General features: G+C 34.3%; 4 protein-coding genes across 9 annotated transcripts; 3 read left to right on the top strand and 1 right to left on the bottom strand.

The window, feature by feature from the left end:
* Positions 1-174: 174 nt before the first annotated feature.
* LOC139822938 (uncharacterized) lies at positions 175-2251 on the top strand. Of its 5 annotated transcripts, none has more exons than XR_011734645.1 (5): positions 175-552; positions 871-947; positions 1159-1327; positions 1418-1560; positions 2111-2251. XR_011734645.1 is itself a non-coding variant. In XM_071795140.1 (4 exons), the coding sequence occupies exons 1-4, from the start codon at positions 445-447 to the stop codon at positions 1793-1795; spliced, it is 441 nt and encodes a 146-aa protein (XP_071651241.1). In that variant the 5' UTR covers positions 175-444; the 3' UTR covers positions 1796-1980. The 5 variants fall into 5 exon arrangements, 3 of the variants coding, with proteins under 3 accessions (XP_071651241.1, XP_071651242.1, XP_071651243.1); XR_011734646.1 differs by having other exon boundaries at positions 1159-1331; XM_071795140.1 differs by lacking the exons at positions 1159-1327; positions 2111-2251 and adding an exon at positions 1683-1980.
* Positions 1980-4902, top strand: LOC139822937 (uncharacterized; the record flags this gene model as incomplete). The annotated part of the gene is made up of 4 exons (XM_071795139.1): positions 1980-2342; positions 2434-2678; positions 2782-2901; positions 3285-4902. Coding segments are annotated over 4 exons (1176 nt in total), but the record flags the coding sequence as incomplete, so codon positions are not given.
* Dic1 (Dicarboxylate carrier 1) lies at positions 3792-8407 on the bottom strand. 2 transcript variants are annotated; one of them, XM_071795135.1, is made up of 10 exons: positions 8189-8407; positions 7971-8032; positions 6631-6745; positions 6397-6561; positions 6042-6197; positions 5779-5945; positions 5499-5706; positions 5323-5403; positions 5195-5251; positions 3792-5107 (listed from the first exon to the last, which is right to left on the bottom strand). In XM_071795135.1, exons 4-10 carry the CDS (start codon positions 6490-6492, stop codon positions 4991-4993), a joined length of 882 nt encoding a protein of 293 aa, XP_071651236.1. In that variant the 5' UTR covers positions 6493-6561; positions 6631-6745; positions 7971-8032; positions 8189-8407; the 3' UTR covers positions 3792-4990. The 2 variants fall into 2 exon arrangements, with proteins under 2 accessions (XP_071651236.1, XP_071651235.1); XM_071795134.1 differs by lacking the exon at positions 7971-8032.
* Positions 8408-9198: 791 nt separating this feature from the next.
* Gdh (glutamate dehydrogenase, mitochondrial) lies at positions 9199-19768 on the top strand. The gene is made up of 8 exons (XM_071795122.1): positions 9199-9904; positions 14853-15053; positions 16619-16852; positions 17172-17329; positions 17458-17613; positions 17936-18146; positions 18236-18390; positions 18770-19768. Exons 1-8 carry the CDS (start codon positions 9460-9462, stop codon positions 18884-18886), a joined length of 1677 nt encoding a protein of 558 aa, XP_071651223.1. The 5' UTR covers positions 9199-9459; the 3' UTR covers positions 18887-19768.
* Positions 19769-20178: the final 410 nt, after the last annotated feature.

Here is a 20178-nt window from a genome sequence, read left to right as displayed (position 1 = left end):
GTTTATGTCGCCAATCTATTGTTACGTACACTACCTCTATTAAAACATCTAATCAAGTCTACCGAAATATCTAATCGAACTTGCTTGTCTACGAACAACGGTATATCGACAGTGCCGAAAAGTAGTTGCGGCTTATGTAGTTTCACATATTCAGGTGTCGCTAATACGCGGGAGAATTCCCTCTCCGATTCAATACACAAGAACACAAGTTTGATAAACAGAAGTAGAGACTAGAAGATATTGTCGATATTGTCAGTTATAAGTCATTGTCAGTCGAATCGGCTATAAAGTGCCTCGCAAGAGATCGTTGATTTACAGCTGAACATTGAAGTATTTTTACACGCGTGAACAGCTATCCGTTCTTTATCGTTTTTAGACTGATAATCAGTCGCAGGTGCATGAATCTTTAATTCTTTACCAATATTGAAATTGATTATTATAATCATGGAAGCTATAGAGGACGAACTGGAACTACTGGAAGCTATACAGAAATGTTATACTGATTTGGAATATGACGGCGAAGACACAGGTATCGCAGATAAAGCATGGAAAGTATGTATCATTTTTTTTTCCATAAACTCACTTGGGACTACTTTTACACCCCAATTAAGGATTATTGTTATTAATTACATATTTTGGTTCTATAATTTATCAGTTTGAGGACATGTATAGATTTACTCAACATTTTTCGAAAAAAGTAAGGAAAGACAAAAGAAATATTCAAAAAACGAAAGAAGCACATTAGAATTACTGTGACGTAAACATCATTTTTTCGACACTGGGGTGATTAAGTAGTCCCAGGTGCCCTTTCTCGGATTAATTTATTGTCTGTAAAAGATATATAACATCACTTTTTATGTATATGTTTAGAGCTATTCAGCGGAAACGAAAATAATCACTTTAGGGAAGAAAATGAACTTAGCGGACCGTAATAACTTTTCAGATAGGTAAACACATTGAAATATATACAAACTGAAATGAGCGTTGCTATAGAAATCCACGATAGGCGACCCAGGTAGCAAAGTAATGTCAAATGACATTAATAATGTCTTAATGACATCTCAATAAAACGTCTTTAGACGTACGTTATTCTGCTACCTGGGGAATGATATGAGAGAGAGGTCCCAAGTTCCTCTTTTCTCCTTGTTTAACCCACAGTGTAGTCAAGAGTAGAGAGGATGGAGTGAGGATAAAGTACAGATCGATCAAGAAGATCAAACAAGGACAGAGCGAGCCGAGCCATCAGCGCTGCTTGAGACACCTTGACATGCTCTCTCTCATATCGCGCAGGCAAGCCCAACGCTTGTTCCAGTTAGTGTATATTTTAGTGGGTAAACATGCTCAATTTCAAAGTATAAGCAACACGTGATGGAAAAGTTGCGTACATGTTTGGTCAATTTTTAATGTATATTTACAGATTTCTCAAAACGGCATCTGTAATGGAAAAGAATTTATCATTGTTTAAAGCTGCAGATGTAGAATGTACGGATATAATTACGACTATTATCAAATACTTAAATTATTTTGGCACGAAGTTTATGCTTCATCACAGTAAATATGGTAATATTCCGTTATTTATATGTTATGTAAATTTTATTTTGTTTCCCTGAATGTAGTGCACAAAACCACGTCAGATTTGAATTTTGTTTTAAACAATCTTTTTCTATTTTTATTTCTTTTAGATGAAGAATATGAGAAGGATGATATAGTCTTGTTAGTACTATTTACAATCCTGAAAATGTGTGATGAATATAAGGATATATTATGTTATTTTATAATAAATGCCATCATGTAATTATCAAAAATGTTATGCTCTTAGATATATGTTAACTTAATTGTCCTTTACCAAATTAATATTGTCATCAATTTTATGTACAAATTGTTTTTATATTTTAGTACAAAATCAGCATTGGAAAATCGATTCAATATCAACATTTGAAACAAACGTATAATAGTAAGATAAGCACATTAATAATTAATGTGATAAAATCTGTATCTCTTCTCGTAATCAAGATTTTAAATATTTTGTTATAGGAGACACCCAAACAGTAATAATTTTGGCAGATTCTGATTTATATGCGTTCATTACATATTATAATAATGTCGGTAGGTCTATATTTCGTATTTGGGTTCAAGATCCAATAAAAGAGAAGTTTTTATGGCTTATGAATAACATCGGCGGGATCGGAAATATTCAGGATATTTGGGATATTTGTACATTTCGAACGAAGGAAGAGTTATATACAGCCTGCTGGACTGCCTGGACTGCAGATGAAATGAACATAATATCTATATGGACGGAAGATATTGCATTTGCCAAAAACTTGGCGATGTCTTTATATGTATAGTATTGTAGTTATACATATAACATAATACTGCTTGAGAAATTATTCAAACTATTATTAATATAAATTTCTGTATTTGACTATTTAGGGAGATGTGATATTTATAAATACCTACATGGACTTTTACAATGGTATCGTACTCTTGCCATTTACAAAAATATTTGGCAAAACGGTGCATAAATTGTGCAAGCCTGATTTTGATGATTCTATGAAAAAGATGAGTGTGGTAAAAAGTTCAGTTTACAATTTATTTTACGATGGTATGTGGCAATTGCCTGTAAAAGGCACATATTGGATACATGATGATGATAGACAGTGGGCAAATGCAACAAGGTACAGATGCATTTCTTGATCTTAATTATATGATTCTTTCAAATTTATGATGTTTAGTCAAATTCATACATAATTTATTTTTATTGATATATTTTCATTGCAGTGACGATGTTAACAAATGCATTAATTCAGCCGAGAAAGGATTCAAAATTTGGAGTAGTAAATCTGTTGCTTGTAGAACGCAAATATTATCTAAATTTACATCCGTGTTAGAGGGCAGTGGGTATGTATTGTGCGCGTTAAGTTATTATAAAATTTTTGTACATGTTAATAGTGTCTTTTAGGGCCTCCGCACAATGAAAAATATAAGGAACAAGGAACAGATATTAGCGATTAGAAATAAGAAATCAGATAAATAAAGCTGGTGTAACATTAATACATGGCTTCTGATAGGTTAAAAATCTATTGTCTGTGTTATTCCCTTTTCCGTTGCTTGTATTTTTCATCGTGCATCCAACTTTATTCTTAATTCTTTAGTTCTAATCGCTAATATCTGTTCCTTTGTTCCTTATATTTTTTATTGTGCGGAGACCTTTAGTTTGTTATATCTCCATTTAATTGTTCTCAACGATAATAATTAACTGGCTTTTTCTTGTTATTTTTTAGGGAATCTGTATTGGCAGATGTAGTATCAAAAGGGATAAAATTTTCATGTGTCTATGCAAATTCTTTATTTTACGTCTCACAAAGTGAAGGGTTAGATGTAACAAAAATTCGTAATCCAAGAGGCGTTATTATTTTGAAGGAGGAAAATGAAGCTATTTTATTTAGTCGACTGATGCAAATTTTAATTGTTGGCAATTCTGTCATTGTGATATGCGATGCAAATTCTTGTAGTTTAGTACCATATTGTAACATGTTTCAGATATCTGAGATACCACCAGGTGTTATAAATTTATTGTCTAGAAAAGATGTAAAGGAGCTAGAATTATCTTTATGCGGGATGGACTACGAAAGCTATGCAAAACAGTTCTTCTCAGAAGATCCCGACGATCTCGAAAAAACTTACATAAACCTTACTAAACCGAAGCATATTATAGTTCCTTTTAAATAGTTTTAATATGTAACTTCTAATTTGTTTGTAACAAAAGCATGGATATATTCATATAAACATTTATAATATGCATATATTTATTTCTATATTTATTTTATATTTTCCATAATTCATCCATAAATTCTTTAGAATAAAGCTAATAATTCAAGATTAGAAAATAAGATTACCGCTATTACCGGGTCTTATAATTAAAGTTGTGTGTTGGAAGGATTTTACAAAATACTTTAAATTTTGTCGACAGAATGCTGACAGAAACGTAACAATAGGTAACAGAATGTGACATGTTGATTGGAGGCAAAAACTGAGAAAGTCTCATTTCGTATTTAATCTGTATATGTTTAAGTTAAATATTTCTATCAAAATTTTGAAAAATAATGAATTTTGCTTGGTTTATGCCGCTAATCTGTTGTTACACTATCTCTATTAAAACATCTAATAAAGTCTACTGAAATATCTAATCAAATTTACTACTAATTTGTTAGTACATTAATATTTTGCGTATTGGATTCAGAATACGTCTTGTATTCTCACTCTCAGTCTATACAGGTATGCAGAAATTTTAAAAATTCATTGCAATATCTTTATCATAAAAATAACTTATATTTTCAATAGCAAACTATTCATACTGCTAAAATAATTTATATGTATCATATCTCAATAATTAAGAAAAATATTTTCTTTATATATAATTATCTAAAGCTCTTTCACGAATTGTACTATACATTTCATTGGTTATTGATATAATACAGCATAAGTGGAATAACTTGAAGTATATAAGGCCTTAAAAAAGATGGGTTTATAAAAGTCAGTTTTTTTGTAAGTAAATATATATCCTTCATTCTTTGTACTTAAAAGATCACTTCGTATACGTGTAAAAGACACAATTAAATAAAAGTATAAATCTGTATTTTTTTATTATTTAAAATATGTATATGTATATTTATATACACATTTTAAATAATATACTTCAAAATATATGTGTGTTTGTATTAATAATATAACATAAACATATATGTTACCATTAATTTAAGGAATGTATCGATTGTAAGAGGATTTTTGACTCAAATATCGGTAGACAGAGACGTAATGATTAATTTCTAATTAAAGCTTAATCATTAAACTAAACTGTGTGCGACTGAATAATTAAATATATAGTAAAATTTGACACTACCCGCTTTTTTCCTGTACAACCTGCTACGAAACGAATCCGTTTCAACCTTGTTCAACAAAATCCTGCTTATCAAAACTATTTCAATATTTATAACAATGGCTTCACGGATTGTGGATAGAATCCAAAATTATATCTAAGTTGTTCAAGGAACACAAATGTGAGAATGGTTTGCGGTGCTAACCGGATGAAAGCAGGTACGTAGCCCTAAAATAAAAACAAATTTTATTTAAACTTTACAAATAAAATTATTTGTTAGTATCGATATAAGGATCTTGTTTCCATTATACTTACTTTGAAGAAAGCCAGTGGCCCAAGTTTGGCAGTATATAGAAAGATTTCCATTAGATTCTATACATAAAAAATAATAGTTACGAATTATATACTTTTTTTTAAATTTATTCCATTTGGTATGTACTGACCTTAAATTCTCCAGGCTTAGCGTTCATTGCTCGTGTCTTCAGAACGTCTAAAGGTTGCGTAAGCGTTGTCGCAATAGCACCCTATCAAAAAGGGAAAATAACATGAAACGTTATCGTTCTTCAAGCGCAGCATGGACTTGGAATGACGAATCTTAGTATTATTTACAGATACTTACTGCCGATACACTAGATAAAACGTGTGTCGAAGGATTATCCCGAAAATAGCCAGTTTGTAACAGCATCGTTTTAATCTGGTCGTAACAGCTCAATTGTCCGATAGTCATCAGCGCTGCTCTCATGGTCGCGGTCGAACATCCACTGAACAATTGGCGGACCCCTTCTTGTTGAATTACACGGAACAGTCCATCCAAAGCGTGCTTATAGCTGCGCGATAAAGGAATATATTAACGAGACCAGCAAAATATAGTAAGCAAGCATAAGAACGTCAGTTCCTACTTTCTTCTTAGTTCTGGCGCTACTTTGATATCATTCTGCATGCGTACATTAATCACATCGCCGGGAGTTCCAAAAACACCGCCCGTAGCACCCGAAACTCCAGCCAGCAGCAACTTTTGGTAAAATGGTAATGGATGATCAGACGACTCGAGCGTCTGTTTGCCGACCTATAATATTCAATAACATGATCTGTGTATAATAAATTGAGAAGAAAAATGGTTTATGCATAATAGATAGCGTGTGTAAGGTTTGCATGCACCGACCTCGTATGCGCCGAATCTTATTGTAGAATACGTAAGTTGGCGAAGTAGGGAAGCACTGAGTCCATTGTATAAAGCTAATATTCCCTGTTTCCTAATTATCCCGATAGTAGAATGTACTATCGATAGCTTGCCTTCCTGTTGAGTTTGCAAGTGAACCTGGAAGAAAGATCCGATCATTCAGTCTTGCAAATCTCTTCACAACGTGTCTACATACTACATATAAAGAGAATTGATATTTATTAGTGATTTGAAACAATTTCTAATTATACAAACTGATTGACAAATGTAATATCTTTCGCCATTTTTACTAACAAGTGAAAAAGTACTGGTTAAAAAAATAAGGATAAAAACAGACCTTCAGTAAATCCAGAGGATGAGTCACGCATGCAGCAGCTGCAGAAGAGATGCCACCGAAGTACCAGCGGGATAATTTTTTACTCTTGTCAGTCATTGTTCTACTTATCTTTCTATCTTGTATCAAGCGACAATTAGGAACATTTCTATGGCGTTGGTACGGGCACTGCAAACAGAACAATTAATTAAAATCTGTACTGATTTATCAAGAAAGTGTATAATTAATTTATATTACCTGATAAATTAATGTATGCTAATAAAACGGAATGTCAATATAATTATTTGGTCATCATGTAGAAACGCTGGCTCCCACTTCGACGTTGAAAATATTTTACAGGAAGAAGAGAAAGCTGTGAAAAATTATAGTATCAAAGTTAATGGTGATCATAAGATAGAAAGATATGCACATGTATTTTTTTTTTCTACAAATAAATGAAAAATAATGCAAATTTTTTGGCGGCATGTATATCTTGTAGCAAATAATATTAAATATATTGAAATTTCTGCTCCGTTTTTCTGAATCAGAAATTTATTTGAGACATAGAACGCGATAAATCCTGTAATGTTGTACGATCCCACGCGCAAATATAAACCGGAAATTCTTGCTGAACAAGTAACTCGAGTCGTGCTAAAATTAAAGCCACGATAAAACGATCTTGCGATAACGGCGACTCTAAACGCGCGATTGGCACGCATTTTTGGAGGAGGCTTCTCGAATAAGAGATACCAAACCACCTTTGTGTAAAAAACTTCGCTATGGAATCTTTGTACAATAAAAATGTATGCAAGACAAAAGCTGAAAGTCACTCATGACAATCGGCAATTAACAATCGTAATCAATGTAAATTTAAGCGTCTGGAGGACGCAGGTTGTAGAAACGTGTTGTACTCGTCTAATTGTTGAAAAAAAAAATAATTGCAACAATTTCCCAGTCAGCGATCATTGGGAACAATTGAAAAACAGTTGAAGGTTTCAGGTTTCTTATGTTAATTTCTTTCAATGCAGACTAATTATTTTATCTTTTTCTAATTCTAAGAAGTAAAAAAAAGAAGATAAAACGTAAGTTAAACCGAGATTAAAGGTAATTTGAGCATTGACAGAAATGAACATATAGACAGCAAAATTTTTCAAAAGCCTTCACAAAGTGTCTGCTACAAATTTTATTGCAGAATGGCAGCGGAAATATAACAGAATCCGCTAATAAAACATGACAATAGACTCCAGAATCTACCTTTTAAATAATTTACTTTCATATTTAAATAAAGTGTTCCATTTTAATGGCTACGAAACGACAGATTCCGCTCGGTTTCTGCGGCCGACTTGTCGTCAGATTACGTCGACAGATTTTGCTGACAGAACACGAGTGTGATACGGACGCGGTAGACACCAATCTGTCCCGACTTTCTGCTCGAAATTTGCTAGCGTACTCCTCTAACACTTTGCGCCTCGGATTCGATTTTCTCCTATGAAGACTTGATAAAATCGATGAGTGCAGGCGCTAATCTTATCGAAAGTTGTGGGGGATTCAGATTTCTGTTATCGAATATTCATTCTTCTATATATGAGATATAGTACCAGTAGCTTTTCACTCGATCTTACTCGGGGCGAATTCCGTTCTTTCTCGTTTCACTCTCGTTCTAAAAGATGAATTTAATATATGTTTATTTTTAAACTGGCTCTCCCCTCGCACGCGGGCAGGTCGATTGAACTGGAAATCGAGACTGGATCGTTTGATCGTCATTCGATTGCCTTAAGCTTCCTGAGTGAAATAAGGCAAAGTGTATAATACTCACGAAGCTTGTGGCAGCTCGGCAACGAGCGATGGCAGCAGGCAGCAGGCAGAGGAACGCCTCCGTTCCAGTCGACAGCTGGACTCCGACTGATGTAATGGATGCGAAACGTTTCGGTGGAATGGAAAGGAGGCTGCGAGACGACGTGCCGCAGGCGCACGACACGTATCAGCTGACGGCCACGTGCAATAGTACCATCTTCGTCCATGCAACGGCCGGGTGTCCCCAATGGCACAGATACCCATATGAGAAAAGTGGAAGTGGAAGCGGTATGCGCGCCGGTCATAACCGCGTGTCCTTCCTTACTGTCGGCATTCCTGCTTATCGCCTGACCTAGCGATAAGCGGCCGATTTGCACGGCGAGTTTGACCGGAATTGACAAAGTCTCGCTGCGATCACGGGACGTGTTATTCCTCAAAAATGAACAGGCCATGTTCCAAAGCGAACTCTACTCCTGCTTATACGGCGGCTTCTCTTATATTTCGTATTCGTTATCTAGATTAACAAAGGATTTTGCGAAATTGTATAATTAATATTTAGCTAATTATTTTATGTTATTACATATATCTTTTCATATTCCTAAACTCGAAAAATTAATAATAGTTATAATTGTGTCATAATGGGAATATGAAATACATAAGTGAATTAATCGAAAATAATAATTCCAAATTTCTAAATAAAATAATTCCATTATGTATTATGTATATCACAAAATAGTAATTGTCAGTACCATATATTGATGATTTGATCGATTCTTGTATATCTATATAATACCGATTTCTCGTCACACGATGCATGCTCATTTTACAGTGACAGATAAATTGTTTATTTTATATCCTTTCCTTTTGTTTTAGTTCTAAAAAGAGTCGAATTTACGTTTATGGACATAAAACTGGGGAACGCGCGATCTTCCTATTTACTACTATGGACAAGCCTGAATCCCTGAATCCGGAGCTTCGCGCTTTCGCCCGAATGAGGTCTCCGGAGTCGGCGTGTCGCTTCTGCCGACTGCGACTGGCACGACGTATTTCGTGACTTCATGGACTTCGTCGTTACTCCACGTTACTCCGTGAAGCAAGCGGGACGGTGCCGGGTGTGCGTTAGAGGCGTTAGAGCCAGTTAGAGCCGATTGGAGCGGTTGCGGGAGAGTCGGCGGACCTGACTTTGTGCTCGGTGAGGCTTGTGATCTGTGAGAATCGTCAACGTCGGCTAAACCCGCCGTCAGCGTTCGTCGTGTCGTCGTTAGCGTCTCCATCGTCGCGCCGTCCGCGAAGATGTTTCACCTGCGGAGCCTCGCGCGGTCGTCGTCGATCGCCCTGAAACAGGCGCCGGGTAACGACGTGCGGAGCATGCTGAGGCGGGTCACGCCGGCCGCCTGGCACGCGGCGACGGCCCGCCGCGGCTACGCCGACCACCAGATCCCGGATCGTCTCAAGGACGTGGCCGAGGCGCCGAATCCGCGTTTCTTCGACATGGTCGAGTACTTCTTTCATCGCGCCTGCCAGATCATCGAGGACAAGCTGGTCGAGGATCTCGACAAGCGCTCGCGCGTCTCGATCGAGGAGCGCAAGAAAAAGGTCAAGGGCATTCTGATGCTGATGGAGCCGTGCGACCACATACTCGAGACCACGTTCCCGCTCAGGCGCGACTCCGGCGACTACGAGATGATCACCGGCTATCGCGCCCAGCACTCCACCCATCGAACGCCGTGCAAAGGAGGTACAGGATTACTCGACCTTTCTTATTTTTTTGTAATCGACAGTATCCCGACTCGGTGATAATTGATTGACCCGTAATTTGTCTCTTTTATAGCCGCAGTGACTCAGGGAACTGATCGAATCGTCCTTGTCATTGAATTTTTGAGTTGAAATTTCGTAAAGAAGAATATCTGTAGCAGGATCGTAGATAATTGCTCGTTTATATGCTACGTTGATATCGAAAGGTCATTTTTGTGGATTGCCATTGTCGAATTGGTTCTAGATAATTGTTATGCAGTATATTTGATCAGTTTTATGAGTCACTGTGTTTAATATTAAACTAACGAGGCTTAAAGGCGAGTTTGATGATTCAATTCAATCGGCACGAGTGCTTACAGCAAAATTTTTAACTATGTAATGTATCATTTAATTTAATCTTTCTTTTTATGAAACATTAATAATTCTATCCATTATAACAAAACAACGCAGATGTTTTTTGACAAGTTAACAAGTTAACTGATTTTGATTAAGTTAATTGGAGTTTGATTAGAGTATTAGAGTCTTCCTCTAAGGGCCCGTATACATATCATGAACAACAATAGGAAGGAAATGAAAATACGGGAGGAATTGCAGGGAATTAATTTCGACATATAAGAAGCTGTCTTTTATTGCTATGTATTTGTTTTACTTTTTTATTGTGGACCGAAGGATTCAATCTGGATAGATGGAAAAATTCAATCTAGATAAACGGAAAAATTCAGTCAGATTAGATCAAGAAACTATTGTGATATTTATCTCGCTACTGGGGTGTGAAAATCAGACGAATGTTCTTGGGTTAAAAGAGTTGACGATTTCTGCGAAATATTTTGCTTCTTTGATTCGAGATATTGAACATTCTCACGTTTTCAAGATACTTGAAACCGTGCCGTAATGATAGGATGGTAAGCGATTGAAGATATTATCGTTAATACACGCGACTGATAACACGTGACGTGCCTCTTCTTCCCACATGATTTCGCGATATCACTGTAAATACCTTCAGAGATACATTCATACAACACGAACTCGTCGCCTGATTTTATAAAAAAAAGATATAAATTTATAATATATAATTCGTTTAAACACTTCGTTTTCAACCTATCTTTAACATTTTTTTGTTTTGTTTGTATTTTAAGAGTTAAAAATAAAAGAAGACAATTAATAAATAACCAGTATCTGAATATGAAATATTTCAGTTTTATTAATATTATTTAAAAAATATCGTAATTTCGATTAATTTTCGATCGATTCAAAATATGAACAAAGTAAAAAAACGAGAAAGACTATTTTTATATTCGACAACGTTTGGCTAAAGTAAAAAAAGTTGCAAACAGGGGTAAACTACTTTTTTTTACGATATTTTTAAAAAATAGCCAAGCCATCTTTTCGATGGATTTTCAAAAACTGGAAAATATAATTCCGACTTCCATCGAGTTGCAAAAAAAAGGATGAAGGATACGAGGAGAGGTTGGGAAAAGGATACAAGTAGAGATTTTCGTTCCAACGATATTAATGAAATTAAAATATTTTTTAGTCGAGTCCTGGATCGCTCACTATTATAGATTCGTGTCGGTGATAAATTTGCACTTTTTCGCGCAAAATGTTTTATACGAATGTTTTTGAATATTTATTCGCAGGTTGTGGTGCAGTATTTTAAAATTTTTTAAGACTGATAATCCGCTAATTTGGTTTTATCAGCTCATTGAAAAGTTGTGAAGTACAATTGCATGAAGATAACCATTTCGACATCCACGTGTACAGTTATTATAAATTAGGTGTGTCCAAGTTAGTTATTTATTGCTATAGTTAGTCTTATGTCTTATGTAAACACGCAATACTTAAGAGAGTTTTATAGCTTGATCATTCACTATTTCTTTGAGATTCAACGAAGATCTAGACGAAGGTCTATGATAACACAGTTTATTTTACGAAATCAAAATGCTAATATTATAAAAATCTCCATTTTTATTATTTAAATCTCCATTATTTAAATCTTCCATTTCCAAATTATTTAACAGCTGCAAAAGAATATTTATCCGTACTTTCGTGCATATTACATGATAAATGAACAATTCATAAAAACATTTTGAAAATGTTTAAGGATTTTTTTGTTCGTCTTTATTTGGCAACATTAAGAAATAACGAAACACTAATGTTACGTAGGATTTTAGCTTACTTTTGATCCTAAGAGATGCTGAACATAGATAAAATAATTATTTATTAATAAAATACAATGTAGTTTACACATTTTATAAAAGGAACTATATGAAATACATTTACTTACGTTTTATATATATATATCTAAATTAGGCTTTCGGTTAAATGGAAATTTTGGAAACAATCTTTTTCGCTTTATCAATAAACGTAATTCGATATCGAACTTTATCTTGTTCTGGAAAAGATATTTCTAAACAACTTCCTTTTTTTTCCTTTCTTTTCTGGGTCTTATATTGTCATAACAAACGTCATCTTATTTTATCGAGAAGTTTTTAAGTAAATATTTAAATACATACGCGCGTACTAGACCAATGTATACAAAACTAATGTATTCACAGACACGAAAATATAGTTATAACGATATTTTATTTCATAATGTTTTAAATTTAAATACATAGCTATATAGCTACAGCTGGGACGAAAGGGTTAAGCAATGCATATATCTTTTTCTATATATATCTCCAGTATATTTGCAATATAGTACGGTACATTTTGTCATTTTTACTACGCATATAATTTTTATGAAAAGTACGTCTTACAACAAATACATCTGCATGTAGATATATTTGATTAAATTCTTGTGTGATTTAAAAAAAATTAGTTATAACTTTTCGCAAACTTCTACGCGTTAATTGCTACAATAATTAATTCGTCTACACGAGGAAAAAAAGAGTAATATAGTCCTTGTCTCGCGTTACGTTGCTGACGAATTAAAAGTGCTTCTCACATTTGTTAGCTACATATCTCTTGTTTCAGCCTGTTGTGGATCGACTGATAAAAAGGAGGAGTAATGTACATATGTAGCATTAATACGTAGACATAATAGTTTGTTAAATAACTTTTAAACGAAAGTATGAAGCCGCGGGCGGCACGTTTATGGACGGTACTTTTAGATAATGATATAATTACCATTATATCATGTTTGCCATCTAAATCGAGATAATATCGTTTATTCTCTCGCGAAACAAGTCGGAAATGCTCACGGACGAATAAACGAATTCGGAATTCCCCTCGAAGATTCGGTATTGTATGCAAATTATTGCAACGTCTAATATCAGGAAGTCGAGTTTGTTCGAGTCAACAGAAAACGAAGATTGATAAAATTACGATTTATTACGATGTGAGTTTATAAACGTATATCAATACTAAAATCTTTTATATTGCTATCTGTATTATCTTTTGTGTTTGAAAAGAAAAGATAAAAAGAATTCCGTCCCTGAAACATTTCTCTGACACAGCTGTAAAAAAATTTTCTCCTGCCTAATGAATCCCTCACGTATATTGATCTTTATCTTGTTTTTCTTCAATTTTCAAAGGGACTTTTCCTTTCGGAAAATCACATCATCGTTTTTTTTTTAGGACACATGTTATGGATTATTATTATTTTAACAAACATTCGTCTTTTTGTTGAACGCAGGTTTGTCTCAAGAATTTCTTTTTTCGTTTCGTTTATACTTATTTAAGGACTTTAACTGTCCAGGCATTGGTGCATTTACCTTAAACTGTTAATTTAAAAACCAAAGGAATCGAAAAGAAAAATATGAAAGACACTTCCGTGCCATTCTTTTTCCGACGAAGGATCTATAAATCTCTTCAAAGGATCGCGCTGCGTGGTTTATTCCAGGATTCATTTCTAGAAAACAAAGAAAAAACAGAACAAAAGAAAGAAAAGTCTTTTGAAGAACCGGCCTTATAGTAACTCGTAGCGCAGTAGCGCACACACTTACAATCAAACGTAGTACAATAATTTGTTTGCCAATTGTATAGTCGCCTGAATAAAGTTTGGTCGAGAGAGACAACGTTTTTACTCGTTCAATATTTAAAATATTACATCGTGTCTTGCACGTAACATTAGGCGTTTTCTGAGCTTTTTGTTTATTCATGCCAGGGCCATGGCCATTGCCTGAGCGACCGCCCTAAAATAAATTAATTGGCGGGCACGTTTAACGACAATGACATGATATTTCGGATCAACGAGCTTGTAGAACAAGTTCTCGTGCGTCTCGACATTTTTTTTTATAAACGTTATATCAAGTTATGATTTATTTCATCTGGCGATATATGTATAATTTATTATTTGCTGTTAAATGTCACGAGAAGAAATGTCGCGATTAGAAAAACTTTATTTTATAGCTGCAGATACATTAAGGAAATTCATATTTCAAAATTTACATATCTATTTTAAATTTAAATTTATTTATTTTAAAAATAAATTGATTTGTTTTTTGAGATATTTGTATAATCGTGTTTCATAAAACTTTCAATTGAGACAGATAACGATAACGAAATATAAAATAAAAATTGTTATAATACGTAGATGATGTAATAAAGCAAACTATTTGTTCGCTGTTTATAAGGTACTCGAAAAGAGATGTCAAGTGGCTTACCAACTGTTAAATAAATTCATTATCGAGGCGGCATTACGCGTGTCACGTGAAATTTTAGAGGTAGAATATAAATTGGAGAGCAAATAAAATATTATTATCCGCGCGTGATGGAAAAACGTTCGCAAAACGTCGATATTATTTTTAGATTTTTTTTTTATAGCTTCACTGCTACGGGCAGTTCTTGAGATAATAAATGAAGGACAAAAATCTGTCATGTGTTCGTACACTTCCTATCTTTTTATATTATAATTTTATTATTAGAATGTATATAGAAGATACCTATATAAGATCAATGTTTTTCTCTACAAAAATGCTTTTTTATTATAGGTATTCGTTTCTCGATGGACGTTTCACGGGACGAAGTTAAGGCCCTGTCGGCCTTGATGACATTCAAATGTGCGTGCGTCGATGTACCGTTCGGTGGCGCAAAAGCCGGAATTAAGATCAACCCGAAGAACTATTCGGAGCACGAACTGGAGAAAATTACCAGAAGATTTACGTTGGAATTAGCGAAGAAGGGATTCATCGGTAAGAATTTGCGTCGAGCTAAAAAAAAAAAAAGAAAACAATCGAGAAAAACTTTGTTCTTCGACCGAAGCTTCGATGAAGACAATCTCTGATGTAACATCATCATAAACGATGCGAACGGAGGCGTGACGATTGAGCGATAATTTTAGACATCGCTGAGAAGACGTGAAAACATCTTAGGTTCTACCACTGCTCTCGTAATGCCAATCACTATACAGAATTCACCGCCGTTACGTCACAAACCAAATGCTAAGGCACAGCTGGCTGTACGGCCCGATTATCATGAAGATTTATTAGCGAACTGTACACGCGAATGTAGCGAGTAGATTTTGAAGCGCACTTTACTTATTGACATTTTTATTCGCGTGAAATATTTGAGCAAAAAGAAACATTAATTGCTAAGATACATATATATAGATAAATGTGATAAATATACCGATGCAAGATTAAAAATATGGGTAAACAAGTATCGCGTTATAGGATTGCTAAGTATAACTAATACTATAGTATAACTAACATTGTATAAATGTTTATTTTGGTCGGCTTGAGCAAGTTAATTATACCCACTCGCGGCAATCTTGTATAACTAGACTTTGATACTATATATGCATGAAGAAACATATATGTATACAACTTTCAAACTATTAGTAGAATCAAAAAGATATTGATTTCTCTTGAAAAAAATCGAAAATGTTGAATAAACTTTTTTTTTCAAGAGATAAATGAGTGATAAAATTAATAGTAAATCCAAGAAGATTCCATTTGCCGACTAAACGATTGCTAACAGTATCAAGCAATGTGCTTGTGCACGAACGAGAAATCAATCTGTATTTCAACTTATTACGGGCAATAATGCTTGTAGGCAGTCGCTCTGTGCGCAATAAAGATTGTTAGCAATCGAGATTGTGGGTAATCTGATCTGAAGCGAATGACGTTATTGGAAATTGTTTCGATGAAAACCGCTCTTTTCGCTACGTATTTGTACTTTTATAAGATCGAATGAGTTTTAACGATCTCCTGCGTTATATGTCATCAAAGTTCTTTCAACAGTGGTTGATTGAAGTATGCCAAGTATGGCATTCAAAAATGACGGTATAAAATATTCAAAGTTATATACCAAAAACTTTATCTTTTTGTATATCTCGATAACCGCTAATGAGATAAACTCGCATATAATACATGCGTAAGGCGGGTGTGGAAATTAATCAAGATTAGAAAAGCGTGAACATGTTATTAATTTTTTATTTTCGATGTCATTTCAAAATAAAGCCATTTCTTGTAAAAAAAGTTTTATTTTACGAAATTTTCGGTTTATCGTTTCATAACTTATCATTCCTTTTTCGAAATAAGTGAAATTTGAAATGAGTAAAATTGTTAACTATTTTTGAAACTAATAATAAAATAAAATTTAAACTTGTAATACTTTTTTTTATTATTTCAAGATATTTCAGTATTGAATTAGAATAATTATGTATCTATTAACGAAATATCGAGATTTTGTAAATTAATCTTGTCTATTTCTACATCTTTATATTTCTCAAAAAGAATTTGTTTGTACTTTCCAGGACCTGGAGTTGATGTTCCCGCTCCCGATATGGGCACTGGCGAACGAGAAATGTCGTGGATAGCCGATACTTACGCAAAAACTATCGGCCATCTCGACATCAACGCGCACGCTTGTGTTACTGGCAAACCTATCAATCAGGGCGGTATTCATGGTCGTATTTCCGCGACAGGACGTGGAGTGTTTCACGGATTAGCAAATTTTATCAACGAAGCTGGTTACATGGGCATGATCGGTACGCTTGTAAATTGATTAGCTATTTTAATTGTCGATATATTATATGATATTAAATTAATTATTTATAAATTACAAATACATGAATACAACATAGTAATAAAACATTGTATGAATTATATAAATTATAATCTTCTTTAGTCGCACTAAAAGAGATAACATTTTATTAGAAAGATGTCAAATTATTATAAAAATAAATTTTACATTGAGATTATGAAAATTTAAGCTTATACCTGCTATCTAGTATCATCTTATAATATCTTAAAATTTTTAGTGGTTCGTTAGTGCTGAATAAATAAGAAAAGTATAATGATCCGTAGGTACTACGCCCGGCTGGGGAGGTAAATCATTTATTCTCCAAGGTTTCGGTAATGTTGGTTTGCACTCTATGCGTTATTTACATCGCGCGGGCGCCGCATGCATAGGTGTGATCGAACACGATGGAGCCATTTATAACCCAGAGGGTATCGACCCAAAGGTAAACAGTAGTCTTATGTAAAACTATTCTAATTTTTTTCCACAACATAATTACACAACAGGATTTATGATAAAACTCCTTTTCTTTTACATATTGATATTTATGATGGTTATTTCTATGCATTTCAGGAATTGGAAGAGTACCGCATAGAAAACGGGACTATTATTGGCTTCCCTGGGGCCAAACCATATGAAGGCGAAAATCTCATGTACGAACCATGTGATATATTTATACCTGCGGCCACAGAGAAAGTAATAACCAAAGAAAATGCTGGACGTATCCAGGTAAAGATTATTTTACCGCATTTGCAAAACTTATTTTGATATATTCTAATAGTTGATTACTGCACGTATGTGGAGAAAAGTTTATATTCAGCAACTTATATTGATATTGAATTAAACTTCACTTTGAATTGACAAAACATTAAAATTATCTGATTTTTAATCGATTTCTTGGAAATGTATTTTTATTTTTCATATATTTTGTGTATTCTAAAAATTATCGCAAAATAACTGCTTTGATGTACCATTTGCATAATAATGAAATCTTAAAAGATCTCAGACAGTAATTAAAAAATAATAATTAATCCAAATCATATTTTTGAAGGCAAAGATTATCGCAGAAGCTGCTAATGGACCAACTACCCCTGCCGCAGATAAGATTCTGATCGACAGGAATATCCTTGTAATTCCGGATTTGTACATTAACGCCGGTGGTGTCACAGTCTCGTTCTTTGAGTGGTTAAAGAACTTGAATCACGTTTCATATGGCCGCCTTACTTTCAAATACGAAAGGGAGTCTAATTATCATCTCTTAGGTACGTTAGACAACAAATTTAATTAAAGTTGATGTACAAGCACGGCCTTTAAAATAATAAACAAATAATTTACTAATTTATCTTTGTAGAATCGGTGCAAGAGTCTCTAGAGCGTAGGTTTGGTCGCGTTGGCGGCCGTATTCCCGTCACACCGTCCGAAGCCTTCCAGAAACGTATATCTGGTGCCTCCGAAAAAGACATTGTCCACTCTGGTTTAGACTATACAATGGAGAGATCCGCTAAGGTAATTAATTAGACTTAATCAATCAGTCAATGACTTACAGTCCAAATTCCCGGGCCTCTTTAGATTTTTTGAGGTTTTCGAGGCAAGATTTCGTTTTATCTGGGAGTAGGTTGTCAGCCTACTGCCCAACCGCCAACCTTGAGGATCGGTTCCCTCTCCAGATACAGAGAGGCTCTCGGTGGTTTGCCATCACCATCCGAGAGGTGACGATCGTGGCAATAGAATAAAAACCGACGAATTTTTGGTCAGATTTAACCTGAATTTTCGACTCACTAAAGCAGCGCACATCACTCTGCGCCACGATCGCCACAATTAATTAGACTAATCAATATAAATTGGACAAAGCGAAATCCAACGTATATATTTTCTTTTTTAATAGGCTATTATGAAGACTGCCATGAAATTCAATCTCGGACTCGACTTGAGGACAGCCGCATATGCCAATTCGATTGAGAAGATATTTACTACTTACTCGGAAGCTGGTCTCGCCTTTTAAATATTTTAGTCGTTAGATCGTATGCAGCGAATATCGTAACCAACGATAAAGACAAAGTCAGTTTTTACGTCAGTATAACCAGCAAGAGAAGCGACCTGGATTTATCATCCAAAAGATATTCACGAACAGTTGACAGTTATGCCAAGTCGTAAGAGGTAAAGTATCTGAAACTTGCGATGGAAGCGTATCCCATGCAGAATCATTACTCGTCATGTTATGCATCGTGACGGTTTGCCTAGTTACGTGTATAGCCTCATAGATCAGATATTATGACACCGTTAAGTAACAGTACGAAATAACTCCCGAAGGAAGGTCGATATCGACTATTTTTTTTCTCTGTAAGGTAGGAAAGGCCAAGCTCAATGCATTTTTATATTTTACTTCTACGTATACGTATCCTATATATAAGATACGGAGAAGTATCGTTATACAAAGCTGCCGTCGAGATAATTCGCTATTTATGAATAGCGGACTTATAATTCGCTATTTTTTTCGAGTATGCCATTTTAATGATATTGCTGTATTTCATTGCACTCACATAAGGGAAACATTCGTGATTTTATCTTACGACAAGATTGGCTCTTACAGAGCAGAGAGAGAGAGAGAGAGAGCGCAATGAACGATATTTCTCGGATGTTACACGCAACATAATTGTTATACATATGCGATATTCTATTAATAAAGATACTCAAATTCTGAAAGTAAACTCTTTCATATACAAACGAATACGTAAATGCGTTGTTTGTGGTTGCGTTTGATACATCATATACGTATACTAACGGATGCTACCGTAACGAATGTGTAGTACTTGTCCATTACACTTTGCAAGTATAAAAATATGAAAATTGATAGATTATAACTAATACCGTTTTGTCGATTTAATTTGCATTGGTTATTGACCTCGTACTTTCCGCCTATATCCTTGACTTGCCTTTAGCAGATATATGTATAAGGAGGTAAGTTCCTCTGCAAATGGTTTCCTTCCCACATGCATTATTCACGGCAATGAATCGTGCACAAAATACGTACGTGTTTTACCTTATAGTACGATTTTTTCGACATTAGATCTAATACATATAAATACGGTCGAAATAGAATAAATTTATCTGTTCAATAAAAGAAATATAAATCGCGTCTTTAAATTGACTTTACGTTGAAAAACTGAAAAATTGGATTTATACATGTGCATATTTTATATATTTTTTCACAAATTATATAAAAAGTTATGTTATATTTACTTAAGCGAATAATCTGCTGCTATTCATTAATGATAACAAAATTATTTTTAGCGT

This window comes from Temnothorax longispinosus, chromosome 12 (genome assembly GCF_030848805.1).
Source record: "Temnothorax longispinosus isolate EJ_2023e chromosome 12, Tlon_JGU_v1, whole genome shotgun sequence".
Classification (NCBI taxonomy): Eukaryota; Metazoa; Arthropoda; class Insecta; order Hymenoptera; family Formicidae; genus Temnothorax; species Temnothorax longispinosus.
Note: the sequence above shows the minus strand (reverse complement) of the source record. Positions and strands in the feature narration are given on the sequence as shown.

Bases quoted from the DNA above. Each gene is read 5' to 3' on its own strand.
- Dic1 (XM_071795135.1), bottom strand. From the start codon at position 6,492: ATGACTGACAAGAGTAAAAAATTATCCCGCTGGTACTTCGGTGGCATC. The intron at 5,252-5,322 runs GTCAGTACATAC...TTTTATGTATAG, and splicing joins CTAAGCCTGGAGAATTTAAG to AATCTAATGGAAATCTTTCT. The intron at 5,108-5,194 runs GTAAGTATAATG...TTTTTATTTTAG, and splicing joins GGCCACTGGCTTTCTTCAAA to GGCTACGTACCTGCTTTCAT.
- LOC139822938 (XM_071795140.1), top strand. From the start codon at position 445: ATGGAAGCTATAGAGGACGAACTGGAACTACTGGAAGCTATACAGAAA. The intron at 948-1,417 runs GTAAACACATTG...GTATATTTACAG, and splicing joins CGTAATAACTTTTCAGATAG to ATTTCTCAAAACGGCATCTG. The intron at 1,561-1,682 runs GTAATATTCCGT...TATTTCTTTTAG, and splicing joins GCTTCATCACAGTAAATATG to ATGAAGAATATGAGAAGGAT.
- Gdh (XM_071795122.1), top strand. From the start codon at position 9,460: ATGTTTCACCTGCGGAGCCTCGCGCGGTCGTCGTCGATCGCCCTGAAA. The intron at 9,905-14,852 runs GTACAGGATTAC...TTTTTATTATAG, and splicing joins TCGAACGCCGTGCAAAGGAG to GTATTCGTTTCTCGATGGAC. The intron at 17,330-17,457 runs GTAAACAGTAGT...TATGCATTTCAG, and splicing joins CAGAGGGTATCGACCCAAAG to GAATTGGAAGAGTACCGCAT.